General features: G+C 35.3%; 2 protein-coding genes and 1 pseudogene across 2 annotated transcripts in view; all 3 read right to left on the bottom strand.

The window, feature by feature from the left end:
• The window catches only part of LOC141552234 (ADP-ribosylation factor 2 pseudogene), a 59345-nt pseudogene extending 50667 nt beyond the window's left edge, over nucleotides 1-8678 (bottom strand).
• CYTH3 (cytohesin 3) overlaps nucleotides 1-9459 on the bottom strand; it is a 135118-nt gene extending 125659 nt beyond the window's left edge. The window contains exon 1 of the mRNA XM_074281061.1: nucleotides 8904-9459. Within this exon, the coding sequence (XP_074137162.1) occupies nucleotides 8904-8949 (46 nt within the window). The 5' untranslated portion in view covers nucleotides 8950-9459. The remainder of the gene's footprint in view (nucleotides 1-8903) is intronic.
• The window catches only part of LOC141550417 (small integral membrane protein 10-like protein 3), a 177845-nt gene that overhangs the window by 89829 nt on the left and 64111 nt on the right, over nucleotides 1-23905 (bottom strand). The window lies entirely within an intron of this gene.

Genomic DNA, 23905 nt, shown 5'->3' with positions numbered 1-23905 from the left:
TGAGTGAAATGAGCAGAACCAGGACATCATTATACACTTCAACAACAATACTGTATGAGGATGTATTCTAATGGAAGTGGATATCTTCAACATAGAGAAGATCTAATTCAGTTCCAATTGATCAATGATGGGTAGAATCAGCTATACCCAGAGAAGGAACACTGGGAAATGATTGTGAACTGTTTGCATTTTTGTTTTTCTTCCCAGATTATTTTTACCTTCTGAATCCAATTCTTCTTGTGCAACAAGAGAACTGTACAAATCTGCACACATATATTGTATTTAGGATATACTATGACATATTTAACATGTATAAGGCTGCCTGCTATCTGGGGGGGGGAAGAATTGGAAAAGTCGAACACAAGTGAGTGCAAGGGATAATGTTGTAAAAAATTACCCATATGCATATGTTCTGTCAATAAAAAGTTATAATTTAAAAAAAAAATAAATGTTACATTGATTTTTGTTTTTTTAAAAAATGAGCTACATCTTAAAGGAATCTAGGAATTTTAGAGATAAAGGTGATGAAGGAGTAAGTTCCAAGGATAATAGACTGTGCTATTTAAAATGAAAAAAGCTTACGAAGAGGCACAAATATTTACTAAAGATAAAAACTCCTTGAAAAAAAAAAGTACAAAAACTCACTGAAGAAAATAATTCCTTAAAAATTAGAACTGAGCAAATGGACGCCAATGACTTTATGTAAAATTAAGAAAACATAAAAACAAAACCAAAAGAATGAATAGAAAAAAATGTGAAATACTTCATTGGAAAAATATCTGACTTGGAAAAAAGATCCAGGAGAGATAATTTTATTTTTTTAATTAACTTTATAATTATATAAAAAAAAATTTTGACAGTATATATACATGAGTAATTTTTTTTATAACATTATCCCTTGTATTCATTTTTCCAAATTTTCCCATCCCTCCCCTAAATGACAGGCAATCCCATACATTTTATATGTGTTGTAGTATAACCTAGATACAATATATGTGTGTAAATCCAATTTTCTTGTTGCACGTTAAGAATTGGGTTCCTAAGGTATAAGTAACCTGAGTAGAGAGACAGTAGTGCTAACAGTTTACACAATTCCCAGTGTTCCTTCTCTGGGTGTAGTTGTTTCTATCCATCATTGATCAACTAGAAATGAGTTGGATCTTCTTCATGTTGAAGATGTCCACTTCCATCAGAATATATCTTCATACAGTATTGTTGTTGAAGTGTACAACGATCTTCTGGTTCTGCTCACTTCACTCAGCATCAGTTCATGTAAGTTGGAGAAATAATTTTTAAATTATAAAATTAAAATTTTAAAATAATTTATAATTATTTAAAACAATTCAAATAGTATGGAGACAATTTAATAGCTTATATACATCAAAGCATCAGAAAATTTGGAATATGATAATCTTGCAAAGGAACTAGAATTATAACTAAGAATCACCTACCAGCAAAAAATAGTATAATTCTTAAGAGGGAAAATACATATTCAATGAAATAAAAGACTTTCAAGCATTCCTGATGAAAAGACCAGAGCTGAATAGAAAGTTTGTCTTTCAAAAATGAGTCTCAGCACCAACCCTGAAGTTAGGAGGATCTGAGTTCAAATCTGATCTCAGACACTTAACACTTTCCGGCTGTGTGACCCTGGGCAAGTCACTTAAACCCAATTGCTTCAGGGGAAAGAAAAAAAAAAAAAAGAGTCTGAAGAGAAGCATAATAAGGTAAACAGGAAAAGGAAATTAGAAGAGAATAACGTCAAACTGTTTACATTCCTACATAGGAAGATGATATTTCTAACTCATAAGAGCTTTCTCATTCTTAGGGCAGTGAACAGAGGACACACATATGAGTTGAATATGAAGGGATGATATCTAAAAAAATAAAATTAAGGGGTGAGAGAGGAATGTAATGGAAGAAGGGAAAGGGAAAGGTGGAATGGAAGAAACAAGAAAAAGTTTTTACAATGCAAGAGAAAAGGAAGCAAATGAGTGAATGAACCTTTTTACAAAACAGCATATGTATAACATATACATATCAAATTTCTTGTCTTTCTCAATGAGGTGGAGAAGGAAAGGAGGAAAGGAAAGAATCTGGAACTCAATGTTTTAAAACAGTCTTTACATATAACTGGGGGAAAAATAAAATACTAAATAAATTTTCAAAAATTAAATTTAAAAGTTGAGCTTTATAAAACTTTAGTTTTCAAGTTCCATAAAAAGAACAGAATTATTTTAATGACTTCTTGATCCCAAAAAACCTGAATCTACAAATAGCATCATATTACATAAAGGCACCTTTAAGTTAACTTAAAAATATAAATGAGAAAAAGAACTTAATTTCAGCATTTTATATCCTTGTTAATGTTAAGCCAGTCAGCAAGTATATAGTAATTGCTAACTGTGTCAGGCAATGTACTAAAGGCAAGAGTATTTCTTTTTTTTCTAAAAAACTTACATCCTAGTGAAGAAAATGTAAACAAATTAGGTATATACAATATACATATAGAACACATAGGAGGCAACTTTAGAAGGGAAGGTTCATGCATCTGGGAGACCAAGTGCTCATTAAGTAAAGTCACTTAGGAAATAAGAATTCAATAAAAGAACATGCCAAAATTTTAGTGAGACACTAAATTTTTCCATATTCTAGCACAGAGGCTATCTACAATTAGAAGAAAACTTAGAGGTTATCAAGTATAATCTTCTCACTTTACAGATGAGGAATCAACAAGATTAAGTTAACTTGTTCAAAATCACCCTACTATTAAATGTCTGAAGTAGAATTCAAATTCAGGTCTTCCTGACTCCAATAGTAGTTGTATTAAAATCAAACTGAAACAGATCCCTGAGTCCATCTTAACTAACAAAAACAACACCACTACCACCACAAATTAACATTTTCTACATTTATTTTGTTAAATACTTCTCAATTACATTTTAATTTGGTTTGGGCTGCACTTTAGAGTGGCCTTGTATTTGACACCTTTGCATGACTACACACTGTGCTTCTTCTATGTCATGTGTCAGATTTGTTCTTATTTGAAAAAATTAAAAGCTAGTTTATTCTTTAATTTTTTTCTTCGCCAAGAATTAAAGAAAAAAACTTATCTTTAATGTTTTGTCAAAATACACTTCGGCACTACTCTCCAACATTACATTTATAAAGGTGAATTACATTTTTTATTTTTAAAATTTTTTTTTATTTATTTAGAATTTTTTGAATTACATTTTTTATTTGCAGCGAATGTAAATCTTTGTATTTGTTGATTGAAACTCAGCAGATTTCTATCAAGGGAAAATACATATGTGTTTGTATTCATATATGTGTAGATATCAAATATTATGAAAAAAATGTCAATTATCAAAAGGATGCTCTAAAAAAGGCAACAGAGCTGCATTTCCAAAATTATAAAAGCATATATTTACTAATGCCTTATTAAATTCTATTTAAAGAAAGAGATCTCTAAGTAACTGTGCTTAAAGATTGATAGAGATGATGCTGTTAGAATACATGAAAGAATCCTGTTTCCATGTTTATGTGTACAGCAAGTTATCATAAAAATAGAATAAAATAATCTTTATTCAAAAAAGAAAATTGTGATCCTATTTTATAGTCTCAGATTCAGTACTGTTTTCTATATATTATGTTTTCTAGGAAAGTGGTTAGACAGTCTATCAGCTATACTAGTACTTACTGTAACTGTAGAAATAACTAAATGAGTACAGTATTAATGAAACCCCATTATTATCAAATTATGGTTTTAAAAAACCTCTAGAATGAAATATAATAAATGCAACACAGATGTCCACCAAAAATGAAAACAAGATTGTTTTTATTTTGTAGCAACCAAATAGGTCAACCCATTTCCTTCTTCAGACAATTCTCAGAGGACCATAGACTCTACTCAAAAAGCATGTGTTTTAAATGTAGTTGTCCACAGAAAAAGGAAGTACTGCTGTCCAAAATAAATGCAGAGTGTTATATTTTCCCATGGAACCCAATTTTAAAAGGTGGAGTAAGGCCATGTCGACAGAATACCAAATACATATGAAAACTCAAAAATTTAATCAATTATCCAGACATTTGGAAATAATTCACATAGTTGAATGGATAAAGCACTGAATTTGGTGTCAAGACTTGAAAAAGGTAAATTCCAAGCTTATGAAGCATTTTAACCCAAACAAGTGATAGCCTTTTTCAATAACTAACTTAACTGAAGTACCTACTGAAGTTTGGTTCCTCTTCAGTTCCATTTAAAAATACAATATCCGTTTAATGTCAGTATAACAGTTTATATGGTAATTAATAATTACAAATAAGACAAACTATAGTTTGACTAACATCAAAACTACTCAGGTTATAAAATTTTCCCATTCACTTTTAAATTTTAAGCAGTCATTTCAGTGAATAGCAGTTACTTCACTGCAATTAGGAAGGTTTGAGAACAAATCCCCTCGCCCATACTTAATAGCTGCATAACCCTGGGCAGGTTAATTAATCTCTTTCAACCTCTATTTACTCATCTGTAAAATGAAGATAATAATAGTGTACCTCATGGGGCTTTTGCTGAGGTCAAATGAGATTGGCTATCTAAAAGTATTTCATAAACCTTAAGGAACATATGTACCTTTTTATTTATTTGGATTATTCATAGTTTCCACCATCTCAAAAATATTTAGTATCTTTTACTCTCTCAAATACTTAGTACCTATTTTCTATTTTCCTTCTACTTTCCCTCGTGTCATAATTTCTAGACCACAAATAGAAAATCATGATTCTTTATAAAGTTATGCTTTGCTAGTAATTTTTTTCTTGTTTTTTTTGGGGGGGGATTGGTATTTGGTGTTTTTGGGGGGGGTTGGGTTGTCTCCCCCCTCCCCGAGGCAATTGGAGTTAAATACTTGCCCAGGGTCACACAGCTTAGAAATGTTGTGTCTGAGACCACCTTTGAACTCAGGTCCTCCTGACTTCAGGCCTGGTTCGAGAAAAAATCCTTTACATTTTCCCTGGATCAACTTAGTAAAGAGAAATAACAAAAAGAATTCAACCAAAGGTAAAGATTCAAATTATATAAAGATGCTCTATGTAAAACCTAAGAACTAAAAACAAATATAAAGTCCACTTTTTAAGAATTTAAAAGAAGCAACTAACAAGTTTGCTCACAATTTTCTCTTTGAAGATTAAAAATAGATTATATTCACATGCATTTATATCTTTGTCATATATTATTTTTCTGTGACACTTTTTAAATTAACAACATGATTGATAATATGGTCATAAAGAATTACAATAAAGAGGATAGTTCTTTAAAAAAAAAAAAAACTGGAAAAAATATGGATCTGAAAATCAACAAAGCCTTTGAGGAATCGAAAAGTCCAAAAGTTACATCACATATAGACAAGTGATTTTTCCTTACAGTTTTGGAACCCATACATTACCTCCTCTAACTGCCTAACCCTTCTTCCAACTTATATATACACTCTTCACCTCTCTGAATATCATTTAGGAGAAAACAATAGTAAACTTATACATTGGACAAACTTCAAAGTTTGCTGAATTACAAAAGTATCAAATCTGTTCAATTTTCAAGGATCGTTACTAAGCATCATTAGCAATGAAGACTTTTTAAGACTTTTTAAATTCTCCTCCCTAGTTTGCCAGGACTAGTTTGCCTAGTTTGACCAGATGTATTAACCCATCAGTTAAAAAAACAGGAATAAAACTGATCGACTTTGGAAATAATTGAAAATATTTTCAATATTCAAAGTAGGCTATGTTAATGAATCTCTGATTATGACATCTAAATCTGTTGTCACTAAAAAGCCTGTCATTTGAAGAAAACATTTTTTAAAAGAAAGTCATTAGAAAAATCCACTGCTGGATATACATTAATAACTGTGTCAAGAACTGACTTGAAAGTGAATTAATTTCTAAAAATAGGTATGGTAGAAGCTAAATGTAAACACATTTAATTTATAGTGGGCCAGCATATTATGATGATCCAGACAGTCGGTAAAGCTTTATCAAGCACCTACTATGTTCAAGCTCTAAAAAAGTACTGAGGATATTAAGTACTGAGGATACAAAGAAAGACAGTTCTAGTTGTCCAGAACATCAGTTTAAGAGGAGAGACAAAATGCAAACAAATTAGTACAAACAATCTATAGATAGAAGATAAATTGGGAATAAGCAAGCATCAGAGGAAAAATATTAGAAAAGGGAAAGGTTTCTTGAAGAAGGCAAGATCCAATGAACCTGGATCAAAGAAGAAACATAGCAGGGAATAAGATGTAAGAAGATTGGAAATGTAGGGAAGGGGGTAGGTTATAAAGGGTTTTTCATTTAATAAGAACTATGTATTTATAAGCCTGAAAGGAAAAACATAAGGGTCTTCCATAACACAGCATGGAAAATAACTTTTGATGACACAAATCAGAATCATAAAATGTTAGAGCTGGAAGGAGCCACAGATAACAGATAATTTAATCCCCTCATTTTACAGTTGAAGAAACATTAAACTCCAAAAAGCTGACTTGCCCAGTAACAGAGGAACTGGCAGAGCAAAAATCTGCATCCCCACCTTTAAAGTCCAAGTCCATTGTTTTCTCCACTTCACTATATTGCCCACAAAGCCCCCCTCCAACACACACACAATGCTATTGAATTGTATCCAAAGACATTTAAAGCATTCTAAATGCCTTCAACACTTCAATGTAATATTTAAGATCACATTTTGTTTTAGCATTAAGCAGCTGAGAGTATAAAATAGTGGCTAAAAGACCCAACTTGGAATCCTTACTGTTCAATTATTGTTTCTGATAATTACAAGCTGTGTGACTATATTGAAGAAGAAACTCCCCTCCACTCTGCCCCCCCCAAAAAAAATCTATAGTGTGTTTAGAGAGCTTGGCTATTGAAGGATTTTCAACCATATTTCTTCCTCATTAGAGAACTTTTGTAAACAACATACCTACTTGGTGTCACAAAGTTGTCTCTGGCTTTAATTGCATGTACCTGAACTCTTACAGCTTACACCAATTATTTCTTAACCTAATGGCAAAATTACTTCCTTCAGCAAACACGTTTCCTCTATACAATAAATTCTAAATGGCGCCTTGATTAACCATCTCATTCTAAAACATTACTGCTGATTATTTCTATAGAAATAGCCATGATCAGTATCAGAAAACAAGCTCCTTAAGCTCTAGGAACTCTGACAATGCAATATATGTTAGAGAAAAAAGACACCTTAGTTGAAAATATGAAAAAATGAAAAGTCATGCTTTGATTCCAAATTGCAAATTTGCTTTCCTTTCCTTTCCAGTCTACCTTCTGTAATAAAAAAATTACATCATATACAAGAATTCTTTAAAATAAAAGTTAAGATAATCAATTTCATACAATTTAGAAAATACCAATTTAATGCAATGATAAACATCAACACAGTGACTATACTACGTTATTAGTATTTAAGAAACAAAACAAAATATTTCATATTTTACTTATGACAAATACATAGTTTCCAGCAAAGATCTAGGAGAATTTCAGATATTTTCCCAAAGAGAAATGACACAGAAATTTGGACCATGCTCACCAAGTACAACAGACAGACTTAACTATTGTTAAGGCAGAGGCTAAAACTTATTGTTTGCTTGTCTTGCTTTCAACCTTTCCTGCATGTTGCAGTTCATAACGGAGCCATTAGCTAAGACAATTTATTTTCTCCTTTCTATGAAACATTACCTTTTTAAATACAGGCCAAGTTATCAACAAATAGTAAGTAAGAATGCATGTCAACAAAATGCCCCTCTCACACTTACAGTTGTTGGGTTAAGCAATTTTAATGACAGTTTGACTCAAAGCTTTGGACAACGCTGTTTTTTCTTTCCTACGTTTCATCTTCCTCTTTACCTTGAATTTGTTGTGTTTTTTTTTTTCTTTTTTATACTTATACTATAATACACTGCCTCAAACCTTATAGTTATATCCCTCAGAGCTTGACAGGCCCCACCCTGTCCTCATAGTTTTGAGAAAGGAAAGGAAATGTATCCTCTAAGGTTAAATACAAATAAGTAATTTCTTATGGGAAATATCTCCCCCCCTCCCCCATAGATGGAAGAAATTTGAGTTTTCTCTCATGTTTAGATCCCATCCCAATTTTGAAAACATTCCTCATGATTCTCCTTCCCCCTTCCCTTTCCCCTTCCTTCCCTCCCCCCCTCCCCGTCACGGTCTCTATTTTCACTGTTGACATCTACCCCAGTCCTAATTGGGCAGTTCCTTTAGATCCATCTAGATTCCCACAGGACTTTTCTGGAAGTCCCTTCTTCACCGCATCTCTCCCGCTGTGTAATCTTAACCCGTTCCCCAGCACCTTCAGTTCACAATCCCCATTGCCTCAAACATACTCACAGACCCCTCCTGCTTTTCCTTGTTTTCCCGGACCCTGCAGCCCTGGTTTGGTCTCTTCTGCTCTCACCCCCTCCCTGCCTCCTCACCCTTGTTTCTACGTTCTCCTTCTCCCGTCTCACCTCCCCAAACCCCCTGCCCGACTCCCCGGGAGTTCCAGGTGTCTCCTCCTGTCCCCAAGCAGCCTCGCCCTCGGTCCCCGTAGCCTCCTGAAGCACCCCCCTCCTCGGCCCCGTCTCCCTAGTGTCCATCCCAGTCTCCATCCCGATCCCTGCCCTGCGGTCCTTTAATCCTTTCCCACCTGGGCTTGCTCCCGCTCCCTGTCCCCTTCCCCTCGGTCCCGTCCCTCAGGTCTCCCCCTTGCTGTCTTCAGTCATCGTCTCTCGGTCTCGGTCCTTCGTCCTCTCGGTCTCCAGCCTCAGTCCCCTCCCCGGGGTCCCGAGGTCAACGTTCCGCCGCCGGGTTCGGGGCAGCGCCCGGACACTCACCGCAGCCGCCGCCGCCGCCGCCGCCGCCTCCTCCTTCTTCATCCATCTTGGGGCTACAACAGCTTCCAGGGAGCCCGAACCCCCCGGAGGGCGCGTCGCGGAAAATCACAAAGCTGAAGGCCGGACCGGGAGCAGCTCCGGGCGGTGAGTCGCCCGCTCCGGGCAGCGCCTGCCTACCTCCCGGCTCTCGGCTCCTGGCTCCCGGCTCCCGGCTCCCGGCTCCCGGCTCCGGGGTCCCCAGTCCCGGGCTCCTCCAAGCGCAGCCGGCGACAACGACTCGCCCCGTGGCCGCCGCCGGCCCCGCCCCGTCTCCCTCCGCCCCTCGCCGCCGCCATCATCACGTGACCACTGCCGGCCCGTCCCGCCCAGTGACTGCTGACAGGAGGCGGCTGCGGGGACGGGCTTGGCTCTAGTGGGGGTCCCAGGAGGGGTCCCGGATACTGGGGCGTGAGGCCGGCCTAACTCCACCCCTACATTTTCTGGCAGCCCACTCGGTAACGGAAAACCTCGATGGTCAGCCATAGAGCCCTGTCGTAACAAGACTCTGTCTTTGACAAGACTACTTTCTCGGCCCTGCTATGACAGAAGCAGTGTCTCTCATCTCAACCCTGTGATGACAGGATTAAGGCCTCAGACTCTCCCGTCCTGTCCATGACTAGTCACACCTCTCTCCCAGCCCAGTCAGGACAAGGCTGTATCTCCTTTTCCGGCCTCGGAGTGACACGAGCAGGGTCTCCTGTCTCAGCCTTACGGTGACAGAAGCTACATCTCCCCTCCCGCCCGGTTAACCAGAGCCAGCTCTCCTATCTTGGCCCTGTCGAGACAAAAGCAGCGCCTTCCCTTCCCGACCCTTTCCCGTGAGGCGGTCGGGGCTCCGGGAAACCGGGGGTGGAGGGGGGGTAGGACGGGGCGGGGCAGCTTGGAGGCTGACAGACGAGTCTCTGGCAGGGTCGGCAAGACACTCGCTAGTCCGTGGGACTGTCGCGAGCAGCCGACCCCGTCGCGGGTGTACGCTTTTTCCAAAACGGCTGATTTTATCCGCGGGGCGCCCTCGCTTCGGGACTCCCCCATACGCCAAACAAACAGCGAGCATGCCCTAGGTTCCTTCCCGTCGTCTGGTCCATTGATAGAACCCCGCAAACTACTTCTTTCCTAAGTTACCTCTGAGAAGAACGGATGGGAAGCTTTTCATGATGGGGGTTTGGTTGGTTGGTTGATAATATTTATAAATTATTTGGTCAAATGTTCCACGGGAGGCCCTCGACGTACTGGAATAGGCACTGCAAGAACAGTCAATGCACTTGCGTCCTGGACTGGGTTCTGACACTATTTATGTGGCTTTGAATAGGATATTTAAATCTCTCTGGGCCTCGAATCTCAACCCTGAAAAGTAAGGAGTGTAGGTTGGCTCATCTCCAAGGCTTTGCTTGCAACACCTAAAAGTATAGGAAGAAATTTTTCTTTTCATCTAGACAATTTCATTTTAACTACTTTAAAAAGAAAAACAGACCCTCTCCTTCTAAAAAAAAAAAAAAAAAAAAAAAAATTGGATTGTTACCTGCACTAGCTTCTGAAAGAAATAGTGATCTGTTTATGGAGGGATAATAATATTTGTACATTAGGAAGTCTGACATAAACGCAGACAACTTTCTCCCCACTCCAGTTTATAGGTCATATCCAGAGGTAGGCAGAGGGTTTGCTGGTCTGGCTCAGCAAGAATTCACAACCCGTGACTTTATCTAAACTACTTGTCATTGTCCTAGAGTGAGAAGGGCTTTAGAGACCACTACTCTCTATTCCCCTCAGAGGAAAAAAGCCCAATCCTGGAAAGATGTCTCAAAGACATTTGAGGCTAGTTAATACAGAGCTTCCATTACTCCTAATCTGACTTTAAAATAATTCTTAACTTTTCTGCTTTTTCTTAAAGAGGGAATTGATTTCCCTGTTTCCCACTGACTTAAAAAAATTAAATTAGCCTAGTCTAATAGAGTATTAGTATCTATGCCATGAACAAATTAAACTTAGAATACAGTGGGGGAAGTATACCACATAGAAAGCAGTCTACATCGTGCTGACCTATCCTAACCTCGCAATTTAGCTTTTAATCTCCTCTTTAAAAAAAAACACTACCATCTGTTCAATGGATTTATGATACAGAGATTAGACTAAGGCCTCTAAATTCAATTTCATGTAGGATATTAGCTTTGGTCTTAAACATAGATTTATTCCAATGCTTCATCTCTTCTGCCACATTTGTTTATTCCCATCTTTATTTTCAGTAACATGCATTGTAAATGTATGTCCATTGCCAAGTCCTTCCTATTCTTTTTCCATAAACATGGCCATAAGAACTAAGATTTTTTTTTATTAAAGCTTGTTATTTTCAAAACATATGCATGGATAATTTATTAACATTAACCCTTGCAAAACCTTGTGTCCCAATTTCCCATCTTCCTCCCAACCTTCCTTCCATAGATGGCAAGTAATATATGTTAAACATGGTGAAAAATATATGTCGGGGCAGGTAGGTGGCGCAGTGGATAGAGCACCAGCCCTGAATTCAGGAGGACCCGAGTTCAAATGTGGTCTCAGTCACTTAACACTTCCTAGCTGTGTGACCCTAGGCAAGTCACTTAACCCCAGCCTCAGCGGGGGGAAAAAAAAAAGAAAAAGAAAAATATATGTCAAATCCAATATATGCACATATTTATACAATTATCTTGCTGCACAAGAAATATCAAATCAAAAAGGAAAAAAATGAGAAAGAAAATAAAATGCAACCGAACACCACCAAAAAGAGTGAATATCTATGTTATGATCCACACTCATTTCCCACAGTCCTCTCTCTGGGTGTAGATGGCTCTCATCATCACAAAATCATTGGAATTGGCCTGAATCATCTCATCAATGGAGAGAGCCACGTCCATCAGAATTGATCATCATATAGTATTGTTGTTGCCATGTACAGTGTTCTCTTGGTTCTGCTCACTTCACTCAGCATCAGTTCATGTAACTCTCTATAGGCCTCTCTGAAATCATCCTGTTGGTCGTTTCTTACAGAACAATAATATCCCATAATATTCATATACCACAATTTATTTAGCCATTCTCCAATTGATGGGTATCCACTCAGTTTCCAGTTTCTTGCCAATACAAAAGGGCTGCCACAAACATATGGGTCCCTTTCCCTCTTTTATGATCTCTTTGAAATACAAACCCAGTAGAAACACTGCTGGATCAAAGGGTATGCACAGTTTGATAGCCCTTTGGGCATAGTTCTAAATTGCTTTCCAGAATGGTTGGATCACTTCTCAACTTCACCAACAATGTATTGGTGTCCCAGTTTTCTCACATCCTCTATAACATTCATCATTATCTTTTGCTGTCATTTTAGCCAATCTGAGATTGGCTAAATATCTCTGATCAATAGTGAATTAGAGCATTTTTTAATATTACTAGAAATGGTTTTAATTTATCTGAAAATTGTCTGAAGAACTATGTTTCTTTTAAATATTTAAAACATTCTAATCACTGAAAACCTTAGGTTTAGCAACTAGGAGATAATAAATCATTTGTATAGGATCCTTCTATTGGGATGGTATTCACATTTGACAAAGGTTTCCAGGATTAATGCATATAAAAGTGTTTTAAAGAGAGTAAGATAAGTTAAACCTATTTTAGATGGCTTATTATTTGGGGAGGGGGAGGAAGGGAGAAAGAGGGAAAAAAATTTGTAACACAAGGTTTTGCAAAGGTGAATAACAAACTAACTTTGCATGTATTTGGAAAAATAAAATATTGTGTGTCTTTGAGAGAGAGACAGAGACAGAGAGAGAGAAAGGGGGAGAGGGAAATGGGGATTGAGAGGGAGAGGGAGGAGAGAGAGGATGAACAAGAATGATGGTCAAATGAAATGATGGTACTGAATCTGGATTCAAAGTACCTGGCAACTAGTATGTCAAACTTATAAATAAGTTACATCATTTAGTGAAGTCTGTTTTCTCATCTGGAAAATTGGAATGGAAAAGGCAATATATAGATAACAATAAGCATCACCTAAGTTTAAGGCCTGGTTACACATTCCAGCTTTGTGACAATGAAAAAATCAATTAAAGGAGAAGCTCCTTTGCCCTCAATCTTTAAAACCATAAATTATAGATGACTGGCCATTTTAAATTTTTGTTGTTATATTTTTATTTTAGTTGTTTTAAGGTGTAAGGATTGAAAGAGTGTCCCTAAACTAGTTGAAATCATGTGTCTGGGCTGCGAAAATGGGCATAATTATATTAATACTAAGGCACTTAGATCAATGAATAGAGTGCCAGGGCTAAATTCAGGAAAACTCAGGTCTTCCTGACTTCAGGGCTTCTATCCACTGCACTACCTAGATGTCCCTAAACTGTGTTTCAAAAGAAACTAGGAATGGCAGAGATGAGAACAGATGGAAAATTCCAGACATAGAGTACCACATCTGCAAAGGCATCTCTTAGATGGAATATTATATGGATCAACTTGCAGGACAGTTAAACTAGAAGTGAGAATACTTGAAGGGAAATGATATGAAATAGACTGAAACCAAGTGAGAGTCAGAGTATGAAAGACTTCAAATGCCAGATTGAGGATTTTGCATTTTATCCTGAAGGCAACAGGAGCTTCTGATTTGAGTTTTTCTTTTTTCTTTTATTTTTAATGGGGAGAGGAAAGGGGAGAACAGACATAATCAGATATGTAGTTTTAAAAATCAATTTGGAGGGAAAAGAGCCTGGAGGAAGTCAATATTATAAGTTTTGAGATTACTGCAATTAGTGCAAAGAAGAATGATAATGATAAGAATTAAGTTTTTGGCACTCATGATAATTTTTTTTCAAAATACATGCAAAGATAATTTTTAACATTCACCCTTACAAAACCTTGTGTTCCAAATTTTTCTCCCTCTCTCTCCTTCTCCCTCCCCTAGACAGCAAGTAATCCAATACAGGTTAAACATGTGCAAAGAATTAAATTTCAAGAGCCCAAATTAAGGTTTTAGGTGTGTGTGAATTGACAGGAGGTATTTCATGATGTGAAATGTCAGAGAGATTGTGGAGGAGGATTGAGCCAGATTTACTATTGATTGATACGATGGATGAAGGATAGAAAAGAATCAAGAATGACTCAAAGATTTCAAACTTGAGTAACTGAAAAGATGACCGTTCAATCCACAGAAATCAGGAAGTTTGGAGGGCCGGTAAGGTTGAGGGAAAATTATCAGCTTAGCTACTGATAATATGACAGTAATTACAACTGTCACTAACTGGCCTGATGCTGATAGTATACATGTAGGGCAATATGTGGCAGAAAGTGAGAAATGAACTTTTCTTTTCCCCCTAATTTTATGTGCTCAGTAACTTTTTTTGGGATGGAGGACTGAAGGATTCCTTTACTACAAAATTACTACATAGTGCAGGAAATATTCAATATAGAATATAAAATAAGTATTAGAAAAGGAGAAACTAAAAGTCTTAGGTTTCAAGTCCTAACTCTAGCATCAACCATGGTGTGACCTTTCTAGAGCAAATTACTACCATTTTAGAGCCTAAAAAAAGGGCATTACAGTACGATTCAGAAAGTTGCTTATCTCAGCAACACATTTAATTGAGAAATGTGAATGAATTCTTTCAATTTTATGTCAAGTGCTCTAATCCTAAATATCATGCAAATATCAATTATTTTAATATCAACTTTCTATCCATATGTTGAGACTCCTTGGATTATGATCCTTAGATTTGGATCAACTCAAATTTTGTAAGTCAGCCATTTTTGAATTAATAGAATTTTGATCATTAGATTTATAGCAAGCCTATTATTGCTTCATTTCAAACAATTTGACACTTCTTGACCTTTGATACTCAACATGAAGGTGAAAAAAAAATTCAACACTATATGGTTCATTAGCTTTGTGATTCTGAACAGGTTACTTACCTCTGCTTTAGTTTTCTTATTTAAATGGAGATACTATTATGAATCTGCCTACTTCCCAGGACTGTTCTAAAAAAAGTACTTTCTGATTTCTGATATAATACTATTCAAATGTGAACTATTATAAATTATATCACATTGGGAACTTGAATGAAGATTAAAGCATATTTTTCCCATTTCCTTGTGTTTTTCCCCCAGAACATGAGGAAATATGTTTTGCATGACTTCATATTTGTAATAAGTTCCATATTTCTTGCTTTCTCAATGACAAGGAGAAAGAGGGAGAGAATCTTTACCTGAAAACAAAATAAAATTGAATGGAAAAAATTATAATATATTGCAATGAAAGTGTTGGTTAGGAATTGGTTACAAAGAACTAGTTACAGAGAACTAGTCAATGAGTAGGTTTATTTATTTATTTTTTTGAGTAAGGGAACAGGGAGAACAGACATGATCAAATACATACTTATAAAAATCATTTTGGAGGAGGACGAGCCTGGAGGTAACCAATGATAAATGACAAGATTGTTATAATATTACAAGGGAGAACTGATAAGATTCTGAACTAAGGGACAGTTCTGGGATCCCTGCCCTTTGCAGAAATTTGCTTTACTGAAGATTGTATGTAGATTAATGTCTATTGTGTCAAAAAAAAAAAAAAAAAAAATATATATATATATATATATACACACACACACACACACACACACACACATACATAAATCCACATATGCTATACATACATATAGATTGCTGAATTAAAAGACATGAACATTTTAGTCACTCTTTTAGCACATTTCAGGGCCGGGCCTGGCTCAAGTTGACACTATGGTAGTTATAATAATGGAACAAAATAAGACACTCAAAGGTCATTCAACAGGTAATTACAGATTTATTTAGCCAATTACAGGAGAAAGATATTCAACAAAGATATGCATTGAAGATATTCTGAGTCAATTCATCTGAGAAAGTCATCCCAGCCTTCATGTTGCTTGTAGCTTTTCATGAAGGTTTTCTTCTCAGAGGATCAGAGGTTACATTAATAGTGTGAACCTTTTGTCTCTTGACTCATTCAAATCTCAAGGATAGTTTCAATACTTTTCAATACTTTGCATGAAAGAAGGAGCTAGGAGTTAAGTTTGTTCAGCCATCCCTTAGTTCAACCATCCAGTTAATTTCCTGTTGTTTTTTTTAATAACAGAAAAAGATGCTATAAATATTTTTGTACATTTGAATCCTTTTTTTCTTTAATCTCTTAAGAGTATAGGAGCCAATATTCCTTCAAGTACAGAGTTCTGGCCCATAACAGTAGTGATTTCAAAGGTATGTATAGTTTAATGACTTTCTGGAAATAGTTTCAAATTGCTTAGTAAGAATAGCTTAATCAATTCATTATTTCATTAATAATATGTTAAAGTTAAATGTTGGTCTGAAGTACCACCTACCAGACCTATCATACAGGAAAAGATAATGATAAATGTTTGAAGGGATACGAAAAAACTGGAACACTAATGTATTGTTGGTGAAGTTGTAAACTGATCCAGCCATTCTGAAGAGCATCAGAACTATGCCTCAGGACTATCAAACTGTGCATACCCTTTGATCCAGCAGTGTCAATACTGGGTCTGTATCTCAAAGAGATCTTTAAGCAGGGAAAGGGACTCACATGTGAAAAAATATTTGTAGCAACTCTTTTTGTGGTAGCAAGGAATTGGAAATTGAGTGGATGCCCATCTGTTGGGGGATGGTTGAATAAATGTTATGGAATATTATTGTTCTGTAAGAAATGATCAACAAATTATTTCAGAAGAGCATGGGAAGACATGAACTGATGCTAAGGGAAGTGAGCAGAACTAGTGGAACATTTTACACAGTAGCAATAAGATTATGTGATGATGAAATATAATAGACTTAGCACTTCTCAGCAATACACTGATCCAAGACAATTCCAGTATACTTGGGATGGAAAGTGCCATCCACATTTAGTCTGGAGACTGAATGCACATCGAAGCATAGTAGTTTTATCTTTTTTGTTCATTTTTTTTTTCTCATGATTTTTCCCTTTTGTTCTGATTTTTCTTTCACAACATGGTTAATACGGAAATAGGTTTAAAATGATTGTACATGTATAACCTAAATCAGATTGCTGTCTTGGGAAGGGGAGAGGAAGGAAAGGGAGGGAAAAAAAATTGGAACTCAAAATCTTACAAAAATAAATGTTGAAAACTATTTTGACATGTAATTGGAAAATAAAATACTATTGAAATTCTAAAAAAAAAATAAATAAATAAATAAATATAAAATAAATAAATTTAAATGTTGGACCATGTTTTTAAATACAGGAAAAAATGGACAAGGAATAGAGCATACCTAACAAGAACTAATTAAATACATCCATAGATCCATAAATATATATATATATATATATATATATATATATAGATAGATATATAAAACACAAATATATGTGTTTATGACATGTATACAAATACATGTATACAAAATACATATATGATGGGTGTGTATGTATATCACACAATATTATATATGTTTGCCTAGAGTTAAGAGGGCTTTGGGCAGCTAAATAGTATAGTGGATAGAATACTTGTCCTGGAGTCAGGAGGACCTGAATTCAAATCTGGCCTCAGGCACTTAATACTTACTAGCTGTGTGATCCTGGGCAAGTCACTTAACCCCAGTTGCTTAAACAACAACAAGAACAAGGAGTCAAGAGGGTTTAAAATTTAAAAGGGGGGGGGGCGAAGCTACCCACAAAGATCGGTAAGCAAGTATAACATAGAAAGAAAAGCAGAAAAGAGTACCAGAAATTCATATCCAAAAAAGAACATAAAATCAATGACCTCAAAAGTCTATATTCTGTTGCATAAACTATTGACAACAAGAAGGGATCACCAAAGATTTTAACAAAAGGGAATAAATATTTTATCATAGAGCTTAAGTGGGATGGAGCTCATATTTGGTTCTGAAATGGTATTTTTCAAAACATAGAAGTTGCAAAAGGATCTACTACTCTGTACCTAGTGATTCTGACCAACAAGGAGAAAGTGAATGCTTAAGCAGAAAGAACCTTTGATACAAGTGATTACTCTTATATTTCATGATAGAAAAGAGAGAAATCAAGCATAGTCTGAAGTTTACCCTAGATTTTAAGTGACCAGATATCAAAAAATTCAGAAATATTACAGGTAAAAATTCATGGCTAAATATTTTATTTATATATATATTTTTTCCCCTGAGGCTGGAGTTAAGTGACTTAACCAGGGTCACACAGCTAGGAAGTGTTAGGTGTCTGAGACCAGATTTGAACTCGGGTCCTCCTGAATTCAAGGTTAGTGCTCTATCCACTGCACCACCTCACTGCCCCCATGGCTAAATATTTTAAAGGGCAAAAGTTGAACTCAAAAAAAAAAAAAAAAAAAAGGCACATTAACCCACCATTAATGACGTTATGAATTCTCACAAAGCAATTTGGAACTATACCTAGGAAGTCACTAAACTACATAACTTTAATATCATTACTAGCTAGTCCTATACCCCAATGAAATAAGGAAAAAGAAAAAAGAAAAGGAAGCAAATGTATAAAAATATAGCACCATTTTTGTTATTAAAAAAAAAACAGGAAATTAACTTAATGCCCATCAACTAGGGAATAGCTGAAAAAAAATATGATATGTGAATATAGTAGAATATTATTATGTTATCAAAAATGACAAAGAAACAATTTCAAAGAAACCTGGGAAGCCTTGTGTAAACTGATTAAAAGAGTGAAGTGAGCAAAATCAGGAGAACAATTCAAATGACAATAACACTGTTATAAAGAAAAATAATTTTGAAACATTTCCAATGACCAACTACAATTCCAGACAACTAATAATGAAGATTGTTACCCCCTCCTAACAGAGAGATAAACGCCACATACAGAATGAGATATATTTCTAAGACACAGTCAATGTGAACATTTGTTTTGTTTGACTTTGCATATTATATGAGTTTGTTTTTCTTTTTTTCCTCTTCTTTTTTCAATAGTGGGAGGAGAGGTGGGAAGAAGAAAAAGAGTAGCAATAGGATTGCCAAGAAAAAGAAAAGGAAAAAAAAAAGAGAGCCATTGAAACACTTTTTAAAAATGCATCAAATAGAACAGAAGAAAAAACAAATCAGCATAACTTTGAAAGCTATATGTTGAATTTATTATACACTTAAAAATGAAAAATAAGCTATATATTGCAATTTCATATAGCATTTTCCTTTTCTGTCCTATTTTGCATGTGGAAACAGTCATTTTATTTGACATTAAGGTCAGAATTTTTAGATATTTAATTTAATGTAGAAATATATTTAGAATTGCCTTAATTTGCATTTCTCTGATCAATAGTGATTTGGAACACTCTTTCAAATCACTATTGATCAGAGAAATGCAAATTAAGACAACTCTGAGATATCATTACACACCTGTCAGATTGGCTAAGATGACAGGAACAAATAAGGATGAATGTTGGAGGGGATGTGGGAAAACTGGGACACTAATACATTGCTGGTGGAGTTGTGAAAGAATCCAACCATTCTGGAGAGCAATCTGGAATTATGCCCAAAAAGTTATCAAAATGTGCATACCCTTTGACCCAGCCATACTACTACTGGGCTTATATCCCAAGGAACTACTAAAGAAGGGAAAGGAACCTGTATGTGCCAAAATGTTTATGGCAGCCCTTTTTATAGTGGCTAGAAGCTGGAAGATGAATGGATGTCCATCAATTGGAGAATGGTTGGGTAAATTATGGTATATGAATGTTATGGAATATTATTGTTCTGTAAGAAATGACCAACAGGAAAAATACAGAGAGGCTTGGAGAGACTTACATCAACTGATGCTAAGTGAAACGAGCAGAACCAGAAGATCATTATACACTTCAACAATGATACTGTATGAGGATGTATGCTGATGGAAGTGGATATCTTCAACATAGAGAAGAGCTAACCCAATTCCAATTGATTAATGATGGACAGAATCAGCTACATCCAGAAAAGGAACACTGGGAAATGAGTGTAAACTGTTATTTTTACCTTCTGAATCCAATTCTTCCTGTGCAACAAGAAATTCGGTTCTACACACATATTGTATCTAGAATATACTGTAATATAATTAACATGTATAAGACTGCCTGCCATCTGGGGGTGGGGGATGGGGGAGGAAGGGAAAAAATTTGAATAGAAGTGAGTGCAAGGGATAATGTTGTAAAAAATTACCCATGCATATGTACTGTCAAAAAAAAAAAGTTACAATTATAAAATAAAATAAAAATTAAATTAAAAAAAAAAGAAATATATTTAGAAGAATTGCACATTTAACCTATATTGGATTATTTGCTGTCTAGGATAAGAGGGAGAGGGAAAGGGAAGGGAAAAAATTTAGAACACAAGGATAAATGTTAAAAAACTATCTTTGCATATATTTTGAAAAAATAAAAATATTATAAAGAAATTTAATTTTAAAATGTACTTTACAAGAGATGTTGACATTAAAGATATGAGAAGCCCTTAAAAATTTCTGAAGACAAGCTGAAGTGACTCCATTGAGGGGAAAAAAGGAGCTGCATAGGAATTTAACTCATTTTTTTCTTTAATTTTCTGTTTATTTAAAAAATATCCATGAGCATCTGTCTTTTCTTTGTTTCCTTGCAGCTTGTTCTCTTGTTCTCTGCTGCCTATTTTTTTTTTAGTTTATTCTTTTCTTCCCCTTTCCCCTTTTCCTCACTCTAGCCGGCTACAGTTAAGCATAGATATATTACACACACACACACACACACACACACACACACACACACACAAACTCATATTTTAAATAGATATAGCTATATGATAGAAGAGCAAGTAACTGAAGGTGAATATAAAAGAGCATTATGGTCCAGTAAGAACAGAATTAAGACTTATGAAGCTCAGAATGAGCTGGAGTTAGTGACAAACGTCAAGAGGGAAAGAGCAGAATATTTATGTTAGGACTAAGAAACGGATAAAAGAAAGTATGGGATCATTTTTTGACACAGATCCAGAGCTAGGCATATATTCCAAGCAGATCAAAGAAAGGTCTCCAAAATATTAATACCAGCATTTTAATATGACAGAAAGGAACTAGAAACAAAGTGGGATACCTAGCAAATGGGGAATTGATTAGCAAATTAACCTATATGGATATGATGGAATAGTATTATACCATAAGAAATAATATGAGAAATACGCAAAGATTTTATATAAACTGACTTGGTGAAACACACTGAAAAGAGGGGGTGGCGGAGAAACACTATATACCATGGCTATAGCAATGTAAATGAAAAGAACAATAAAATGAAACAGAATACTACATGATGATAATGATCAATCTTGGCTCCTGAAGAGCTAAAGAATATTTTTTCCTTTCATGGGATAAGTAGAATACTACATATGTGTAATTTGTAAATACTGACAAACGGTTGTGTTTTTGGTTTTACTTAAATGGATTGTTTTTGTTGTTACAAAAGATAGGCTCGTGGGATGAGGAAGGGCAGGGAGATGCATATTAAGAAATGACTTATAAAAATTAAAAGCATCAATAAAATTTTCCACCAAAAAAGAGATAGCACTGATACTAGAGATAGATGGACTAATAAGAATTGGTGAGAAAGCTGATCTACTCAATTCTTTTGTTTCTTATTAATCTTCCAAGATGAATGTTTTTGGACTAGAAATGATTTAGAATACGAATTTTTTTTAAGTAAGGATTGGAGAACCAAAATAAGTTAGAAGCAGGCGTATCTAACTGGAGAGAGAGGCCTAAAGAATGACACACATGAAGATCAAAAAAGAAAAAGCTTTGAGGGGAATTTTGTTCACAGATGAAAAGAGGAGGAAAGAAATAAAACATATAGCACCAATTATTATGTATGCCAGGTACTGTGCTTAAGCATTTATTTTATCACCTTTGATCCTCACAACCCTGCAAAGTGGTACATTAGAAAACTAAGAGAAAAAGCAATTAAGTGACTTGTCCAAGATCAAGCAGTTAGTAACCATCTGAAGTCTTTCTGATGCCAGACTCAGTAATTGATACAGTGAACCATTTAGCTGCATCCTGTAGAATCACAGAATGTTCAAGTTGGAAAGGTCCTCAGCAGCAATCTAGCACAAAAGGATTGCCCACTGTAATATTACACACACACACACACACACACACACACACACACACACACACACACACACAACGAGGAAATGAGGGGGATTTGCTACCTTTCAAGGTGAACCATCTTCTTTTAGATAGTTTTGTTAGGAATCTTTCCCTGATATATCTAAAAAATTTTTTTGGTAATATCTGCTCATTGTCCCTGGTGTTCTTTGCAAAGAGAACAAATCTAATCCTTCATCCATGTGGTAGTTCTTCAAATGCTTGAAGATATTTTATCCAGACCAAATATCCCCACTTCCTTCATCTAATCCCCATGTAATTCTTTGCCATCTTCATCACCCTCCTTTGGGCATACTCCAGTTTGTTAACTTCCTTTTTAAATCATGATGGCCACTGCTGAACATAATGCTCCAGGTACGGGCAAACAACAATGAAACTACCACCTTCCTATTCCTGGAAGCTTTACTCCTCTTAGTGTAATTCAAGATGTCAATGAGTTTTTTGTTGTTATTTGGCTGCTACATCATATTACTGAGCTTTCTCTTAAAATCCCAAGATCTTTTTCTGAACCATTGCTGTCAAATCATATTTTTCATATCTTATACTTGTAAAGTTGATTTTTGTACCCAGATTTTACTTTTATCCCTACTGAATTTCATCTTATTGGAGTCGTTGATTTATTCATTCATAATGCTCTAGTCCATCAGTAAGTAACCTTTTGGATTTTGACTTTCAGCCATCAAACAAAAATCCCTCACTTTTGTGTCATGCACAAATTTGATGAGTTTACATTCTTTTTAACATTTAATATTTAAAAATGTTAAAGAGTACAAGGCTACACATAGATCTCCCTGATTTTCCATTAGACTTCATATAATGTTGACAATGAACTATTAACTATTATATAGTCACTTTTAATACAGCTTAAAAAACACTTATCAGCTTTCCTCACTAATCTCAGATTATCCAACCTGCTCAAAATTCATCCAGTTCTAATATCACAAAATCCTTATCTTTCCATTTTCTCTATAGCTAATATGAAGAAACTTATCAAAAGTGTTGCTTAAAATTTAGGTAGTCTATAGTCACAACATTCCCTTCATCTAATAGTTTAGTAAGTGTGTGAAAGAAAATTGTGGTATGTAAAGATAATGAAATATCTATATTTCTATTTTAAAAATGCTGATTTTAGAAAAGCCTGAAAAGATTTACATGAATTGATTCTGAGAGAAACAAGCAGAACCAGGAAGACATTGTACACAAAAACAGCAAAAATGTCCAATGATCAACTATGAAAGACTTAGTTCTTCTCAGTGGTTCAGCAATCCAAAGCAATCCCATAGATTTTGGATTGAAAATGCCATCTGCATCCAGAAAAAGAACAGTGAAGATTGAATGTACATCAATACATGCAAGGTTTACTTCTTTTTACTATGTTTTTCTCCCATGGTTTTTCCCTTTTGTTTTAATTTTCTCTCCCAATATGATTCATAAAACAATGTGTATTAAAATAAATATTTTTCAATTAATTAATTTAATTTTTACAAAAATTTTATGCATAGGTAATTTTCCATCATTGACCATTCCAAACCTTTTGTTTCAACTTTTCCCCTCCTTCCCCCCATCCCTTCCCACAGATGGCAAGTTGACCAATACATGTTAAATATGTTAAATTTATAAGTTAAATACAATATATGTATATATGTCCAAACAGTTATTTTTGATGTATAAAAAGAATCAGACTTTGAAACAGTGTACAATTAGCCTGTGAAGGAAATAAAAAATGTAGGTGGACAAAAATATAGGGATTAGGAATTCTAAGTAGTGGTTCATAGTCATGTCCCAGAGTTCTTTCACTAGGTGTAGCTGG

This window comes from Sminthopsis crassicaudata, chromosome 1 (genome assembly GCF_048593235.1).
Source record: "Sminthopsis crassicaudata isolate SCR6 chromosome 1, ASM4859323v1, whole genome shotgun sequence".
Lineage (NCBI taxonomy): Eukaryota > Metazoa > Chordata > Mammalia > Dasyuromorphia > Dasyuridae > Sminthopsis > Sminthopsis crassicaudata.
Note: the sequence above shows the minus strand (reverse complement) of the source record. Positions and strands in the feature narration are given on the sequence as shown.